Below are 7,771 nucleotides of genomic sequence, written 5' to 3' on the forward strand. Positions count from 1 at the left end.
GAGAGAAAAGAAAAAGAGAGAGAATCAGATTGATGTGATGGAAGAAAAGTGAGGAAGAATTTTCGGAAGGTAAAATTATTTTCCAACAAGATAGATCGCCACCAGCGTCACATAAGCGACTTTTAGATGTCCGTTTCCCTTCGAAATGGATAGGTAGACGATGTTTCATCGAACGGCCAACGCGATCTCCAGATCTAGCACGGTTAGATTGTTTGTGGGGGACACACTCAAACAATCTGGAAGATTTTAAGGAAAAGATCAAAAAAGGTTGTAGAAGCATAACACTTTCTGCATACTTTCCGAGCGAACTGAATGCCATTGTAGGATTTTGCTTTGTATGGCGATCGGTGATACCCTTTTTGAAAATTTAATTTACTAGGATTAACTTCATAAAGTTACTAGGAGGTTTGAATAAGTAATTAGTAATTAACTTAAATTTATTACGAGGTAAATGAATGACGATAGATAGTTAATTAACCTTAATAACTCTTACTCTACAAGAAAAGTACCCGAAATAAAATCTTCTTTTACGTCATAAAATTTAATTTCTTTTTTAAAATGATACCTTCCGATTTTAAAAAAAAGTTGTTGAGCCCTGGATACCTACAGAGAAAACAATTTTTGACTTAAAATTCAGATTGTATGTACTTACAATTATGTAAATACCAGTCTTATTTTTTAAATATTTCCAAACAAAAGAAATAAAAGTGGTAGTTTATGCATAATCATCTGGTATATCTAGCATTTAATACTGCAACCAGAAGAGCGCAAGAGAGATCAGTAAAGTTTTAACAGCTATTGAATAATTAGTTATTACCGATTTTTCTTAGGAAAGTAATCAGGGACTTCTATTTATCATATCCCGTCTAACCTGAAATGTACGCTTGATGGGAAAACCGAGTTCCTTCGGTCGTTTCCTGGAAAAACTGGTTTTCCAATTTTATTAGATAGCAAATTGCAAATAGGCAGAATAATTTCATGAACAGTGCATTTTTTGTACTATTTATATTAAGGTTAAATTTCAAGTGAATGACATGGGGAGTGTGTAAATAATAACTCCATGTGTTTATTATTATAGATTATATTAATTCCGATATTCATAACTGTTTTGAGGTAATATATAAAATAATTAAACATTACATAATATAAGGGAAAAGGGAGAGAAATACTGATGTGTGCCTGCTAAAACTTCTCTTTCATAAATAAACGAATATCATGGTAGTTCATAAAATTTAGAAAATTTAAGTCGGTAACGACTACACTTACATTTAACGAGATAGATTTGATAGCGTTATTTTGCCACGCAAATTACCTCTTATACGGTACCTCTCTTGCATTCAACGAGTATCGACTTTGATTTTTTCATACGCCCTGAAAGAGAGAAAGAGAGAGAGAGAGAGTGAGAGAGAGAGAGAGAGAAAGAGAGAGACAGAGAGAGAGAGAGAGAGTGTGAGAGAGAGAGAAAGAGAGAGACAGAGAGATAGAGAGAGAGAGAGAGAGTGTGTGTGTGAGAGAGATTGAGTGGGAAAATGAAAATGAATGAATATTGTTCTATTGTAAAATCTCACAAATTTAGGTCGTATACAAATTCTGTTCAGATAAACGAGAAGAGAGAGCGAGCGAGAGAAAGGAATGGGGTGATACCGGAAATTAAGTTCAATCGCCGTGTAAACCATTTCCTTTGTTTGTTCGATAGCAAAAAGAAAGTGTAAAATATACATTTTCATTCCTTTTTAACTTTGGTAGGTGATGGCAGCTGATGTATTGGATAACACCATTTATTTTACATTTTACAAAATTGGTCATTATACTTCAAACATTAATATTGATCAAACAAGGGAGAAAGGTTTTTTAAGTTTCCGCTAATTAAAATACAACAATGCACGAAAGAGAAAATAATGGGATTAAAATATTATAAAGACGGATTATTTATAACTTTTATAAATTTATAAAAAATTAGCGTTGTAAAGAAAATATTGTTTAATTGAACAAGCCCACATTATACGTGTGAATACAATGTGTTTTTTAAATTTATAATCAAATTCTTTTTTCAGTTTGAAGTAATTTTGTACTTTAATAATTACAAAAGAAAAACAGAGAAACGTTGTAATTATACTTATATTCTAAATTATCTTGATTTACACCATAAAGTCAGTAGTCATTTCTCTTTTCCGTCAAGGCGATTCGACTTTGTTTCTTTATTTTATTAGACTAATCAACCTGACATTCAATTTAACGCCTGATGCAAGGAACTTGATCCTTTTATTCCGTCCATTTTAGTACAGCTTTCTCGTGAATGAGGGCATCCTTTCGCTGAAACTTTTTCCCTAGTTTGATTAGTGTTCAACACTAATGAGCACTACGGTAGGATTTCCACTTGGGAGTAATAAATAAATGAATTACATGATTTTAATTGGGTTTATTATATTATTTTAGTGATAGTGCTTTTTTAGAACATATTGAACATTAATTGAAACTAAAAACAGGCATGTGTATTTTTCACAATTTAGAAGACACCGTCTTTAAAGCGAGAAAGCAAGAAAATGATTCTTGTACACTCTGAAACAAAAAAATTAAGACAGTTTGAATCAATCGATAATTTTATAATTAATTAATTTACATTCAAGTATGTCTTTAAAGATGCCGTGTAGACCCCTAATTTGTTCATGGTGACACTCTTATTTGCCATTTGCAACATTAGAACCATGCTCTTTTTTATTTTCAAGTCTGACTCGTACCAAGTGTTGTCACATACAGCGACAGCTATTTTGTCCATCTGAAATTAAAATGGTTAAACTGTGTAAAATTACCAATTATTAAACTGACAATGTCCGTCATTCTTTCGCCTGCTTGGCAGTAGATGAAGAGTTGCACGTAAGCCGAGCAGAGAATCGGAACAAGGCTTGTAATCACAAACATTATGTTGCCGACCTTGAAAAAAAATCATATAATATAAATTGTGAAATATATCAGGTTCATACTTTTAGCGCTGAGAAGGCGATGACACAAGCGTGCACGATCGTATAAGTGACCTGGCACATGAAAAGTACGCGAAACGCTGATTGGACATATCCCATAGATCTGAAAAAAAATTTACAATCTCGGCAAAATTTTATGAAACTAGGCTTACTTTAAGATATTGATGTGTATGTTCACGCCTTCCTTGAATTTTTTGTATTCATATTTATTTTTGCCTAAGGTTTCTAGAAGTGAGACAAGCCTCGTCCCTTGATATGCCATGTAAGTCACCAACATTGGGAAAGACGTATCCACAGCGGAATGAGCGCTTACGCAGTAGCCAATTACCATGAGTTTCTGCACAAAAGCTGAACTTTCATTCGTCAAAATGGATTCGAAAAGTCACATTTAATTCATACCGAGGAGCAGAAAAAATATCTTTGGCCTAGGGGTCTCAAATGGCCAGTAGCACACGTATGGAGAACCTGTATGTATGCTGTTGAAAAATGCCCAGCCGCATCCGGTAGTCAGCAACAGCACTATTCATGAAAGCAAGAATGTAGAAAGAAATGATCAAGCACTAAATTACAAATATAATCTTGTCATCTTTACACACGCCTCTATAATTTGAAGTGTCTAGACAAGAGTACTATCATTCTACCCCGACATTTTTGTTTGCATGTCTTAATAAACATAGGACTTTTTGTCTTATGAATCGTTTTTCATGTCCCTCCGGACTTGGCTTCTCGTGCCGGCAGAGAATACGTTCCGTTCTTTCATCTTCTCACTAGTGTTTCCCAGGATTAATTCTGTTTTTTCAATTCTGGGCCTTCAATATTTTGTGTATACAATGACTCCGGTGTATGGAGCGTTGAGTCAGCAGTTTACGTCCTAATCTCTAGGTTAAGAAATGAACGTTTCATCCAAATAGTAATTATTCTTAAGCTATTGATTTATGAATCTACGTTTTTAGCAATTTCGAATGCCGCAAAAGGGTTCAGCGCTGATATCTTTCCTGACGGATATATGGTTTAATGTCCATAATTGTCTAAAGTTTGTTAGGCTTAAGAGCCTAGAGGACACGTTACGTTCTACCTTCTTTTTTCTGGCAGAATCTGTACAAGATTCATTCTACGTTTCCGTGTCTGTACATATGCGACTGGACTATGAAGTGTCCAGTCAGCAGTCTTAAGGTGGCCATTCACGATCGCTCCAAGCAGTCCAAACGGAGCGACGCCGTTCCAAAAACCACGTCAATGGCAAAACTGAAATGGCGTGCCCGGCTGTGCCGAATATTCGACCGGTCCAAACTCCATCGCGCCGCTCCAAATATCTACGGCGCAACGACGGCATGGCGCGTTCGTGAATGGGAAAACCTGGCGTGGAGGGTGGGGATTTTGGCGCGCTGGCCTGGTCGTGAATGGGAAAAAACTCGTTTTTTGGCGCAGTCTCCGTCTTTCTGTCACTGAGCAAATATCTTTTTCATACATTCTCAAAAAGTCAAAAACGTTTATTCTTTATTGGTAATGTCATCCAATCGAGATTTTACTGTTGAGGTGATTGAATTGTATGAAAGTTTACCATGTTTATGAACTGTTACTATGTTTATAAACATTGGTGGACAATGATTATATTACCACGACAGAAATAAAAGAAATTCGATCCTCAACCAGTTGGTCGACGTTTTCAAAACAAAGGATACAAATGCAATGAGAGATGCGGTATTGATAACCCCTAACAATCATCAGAAATCGTAGTAGAGAACTTAAGTTATTTGTAGTTCATCCCTGTAGCGAGAAATCGTAACCAACCTTTGCCAACCTATCATGTAGTGAGGATTTCTCTCATGACTGTCTTTTGTTTTCTAATCAAGGGGGTAACAAGCTGGAGTAATATAAATAAGACGTTAATCTTTTTTTTTTTTTTGTAAGGTTTTGGTTGAAATGAAAAATAGTGTCACGAGGGGATTCGAATCCACGACATACTGCTAAATACGCCGCTGCGCTAACCACTTGAGGTATCCTGACTTCGATAGTTCGATCCACTCGGGCACCAACTCCCCATCTCAACCTACAACCTTTCGAATTTTCTCTCTTTTTGCCATTTTTTGGTGTCGGAGAGGATCGATAGCTCAAGTGGTAGAGCAGCGGCGTATTTAGCCGAAGGCCATGGATTCAGATCCCGCTCGTGGCACTAGCTTTTTCATTTCAACCAAAACCTTACAAAAAAGATTAAATAATTGAAAGAAGTAAGTTGGTCAATAGAACACTAAATATAATGAATAAAAAAGACGTTTCATCCATCCTTAAATAGTTCCTCCAATCAGCGGGTTCAAGGGAAAGATCTTTCATCAAATTGATGTGGGTATTACGGCTTCTGTTCTGGAGCCACTTCTTACACCATTTCCTCTTCGATTTTTTGCTTTTAATATGTAAATATTAAACCGGACCGCGGTAGCCGAGTGGTTAGCATGAGAGACTCTCACGTCGCGGTCGTGGGTTCGATTCCCACCGTCGCCTCTGGCCCTTTTTTCCCGATAACCCCCAATTTGAACAGCATATATAAGAATTCGTCATGGTTAATATGCAAAGATCATAAGGCCAAAAAAAAATATATATATAAATAAACAGAAGAGTAGCACAAGAGATCGTCATACATTTTGAGAAGGTAATTCACTGGTTGACGTTCGGAGCGACTGGAGCCCCCTCAAATTTCAGGCACTCCAAATGGAGCTGTACGGCTTGGCGCGGTTCCATTTGGAGTGATCGTGAATGGCCACCTTTACTATCCATTATAGTCCCAGCGCGTCGTAAGTTTAGTTTTTCCATCAGGTAATACATTTCTACAACCGAGAACTTATTCTTAATCTTTTGTTCCATGACCAGTTTATCGGTCTCCGCGTTGCTGCTCTGCTTTGCATGCCTATGGTAATTGTACATTAGTGATAATGGATCATTAAAAATGAACGTGCATTTTCGTCTTGTTTGCGAAAATTTTTCAAAAGCTTTAGACAAGAAATTCAGGAACTCATAAAACTTCATATTTTAAAATATTTTGATTTTATTTAGTTAAGCTTAAAATAAAAAATTGAATCTCAAAGGATTTTCAATGCTCCTTCTATTTCTGCAATCAAATTTACGGTATGATTAATATTTTAGAAGATACGAGATACTTTATGGAATAAAGACGTGAAGGATTGAAGTAGGCTGAAAACTGAAATATCTCGAATAAAATTTGCAATTGGACTATAGGTATTTTTTGGTCCAATTGACATGCAGGATAACCTCCTGAAATACTGGCATGTGTTCTGTTTTTTAAACGAACATCTTTCTCCAGGAGGCTTCAATTTTTGGGCGTACACTGTGTATAATAGTTGATAATACAAGTAGATTTTATATACCAGATTGTAATTTATTTTTCATTTTACCGATCAAATGCATGTGAGCATAAAACGTAAAAATGACTTCTTTGATCTTTCTTGCTTTACAATTTATCATTTATAATTTACCTAATTGCATTTATGTACTTTCAAATTTACAAAAATTGTAGTTTATTTTGTAAGAATTGTAGTCAGGATTTGTTAGTTTGTGCTGACAAATTCAGAACAAGAATCATGATTAATGGTTGGATAGGCTGCAAAAGCTCATGTCCAAAACTTAGGATTATCGATCATCCTGTCAGCCAGCCCTCATGGCTGGTTCATCTGAACAATTCCCTCTCTTGTCCTAACATCTCAATATCATGTCTGACCGCTTTTGTTAAGCGCTAACAGAAGAAATGTCACTTTTATAATTTAAGGCATTCGTTCTAAAAAAAAAAGTCATATAGAAAGCTTCTTTCTGCTTAAGCTTACTCACCTGAGTACCTGACGAGAGTCTTTCTCGTGTTGGCGCTAGTGTCAGTACCACCAATTTTAGGCAAAGATTCCAAAAAATCGATCGCCTGACGGATCTCCTTGCTGTACAATTGGAAAAGGACTAGTTTCACCATGGCAAAGTAGAGAGTGAACACCAAAACCGATCCTTTCACGAGTTCAATGAAGGCTTTGCTAGAAGCAGACTTTTGGAACGTAGAATTAGTAAAACAATAAAATAAATATCCAAGGGGGTTATGAAAATTAAATTCGTACCTGACCCTTCTGAATAACATCGATGGTTAGTAATGTCGCCCCGATACCCAGATTGACTATCGGATACCATTCGTAAAACACCTGAAACCAATTCTTTTCTCCCCAGTAAAAAAGTCCTAGAATTTGTTTTCTAAATAAATTTCCCTTGATATAAAACGAACAATAAATATATGAAACAATTTACCTAATAGTTTAAATGCTGCTTTGTGATAAGTGAAACCTGTCTTTCTATCATCGTTAGCTATGTAGCTCGCTACTTTCCACATCATGATGCTATGTTATACTGATAAAACTCGACTGCTCGCTCATAGTCTATCGGAAATGTAATTTAATAATTCCACACCGCTGTACAATTACAGGTCATACAACCGACTCTGCACTGAAATTAAACCTTTAATTAGTTCTTCCGAAGGATTTAGTGTCCAAATTATTAAACGTACTTCGATCTCTAGCGATTCAGGTGTTCAAGATTCATATCCAACTGTGCATTTAATTACCTCAGACTACGTAATTAGATAGTAAATAGTTAACATATTAAGTTTCTAACTTGTATTGTATTATTACGGATTTTAACTAAATTTGTTTGATGGCACGATACCGAAACATATTGTAATAATTTTCCATTGCCGGTGAGCCTTAGGAATAGAGAATTTTAAAAAAATACGTTTTCCTGCCTTAGTTCTG

At 35.8% G+C, this 7,771-nt stretch overlaps 1 protein-coding gene across 2 annotated transcripts; it reads right to left on the bottom strand.

The window, feature by feature from the left end:
- Positions 1 to 2,435: 2,435 nt before the first annotated feature.
- On the bottom strand, positions 2,436 to 7,400 carry LOC106674045 (odorant receptor 4-like). 2 transcript variants are annotated; one of them, XM_014406485.2, is made up of 9 exons: positions 7,272 to 7,398; positions 7,088 to 7,203; positions 6,816 to 7,017; positions 3,378 to 3,497; positions 3,131 to 3,326; positions 2,982 to 3,081; positions 2,827 to 2,931; positions 2,621 to 2,776; positions 2,436 to 2,559 (listed from the first exon to the last, which is right to left on the bottom strand). In XM_014406485.2, exons 1-9 carry the CDS (start codon positions 7,354 to 7,356, stop codon positions 2,500 to 2,502), a joined length of 1,140 nt encoding a protein of 379 aa, XP_014261971.1. In that variant the 5' UTR covers positions 7,357 to 7,398; the 3' UTR covers positions 2,436 to 2,499. The 2 variants fall into 2 exon arrangements, with proteins under 2 accessions (XP_014261971.1, XP_014261972.1); XM_014406486.2 differs by lacking the exon at positions 2,827 to 2,931 and having other exon boundaries at positions 7,272 to 7,400.
- Positions 7,401 to 7,771: the final 371 nt, after the last annotated feature.

This window comes from Cimex lectularius, unplaced genomic scaffold (genome assembly GCF_000648675.2).
Source record: "Cimex lectularius strain Harlan isolate CLEC.00 unplaced genomic scaffold, Clec_2.1 scaffold308, whole genome shotgun sequence".
NCBI lineage: Eukaryota > Metazoa > Arthropoda > Insecta > Hemiptera > Cimicidae > Cimex > Cimex lectularius.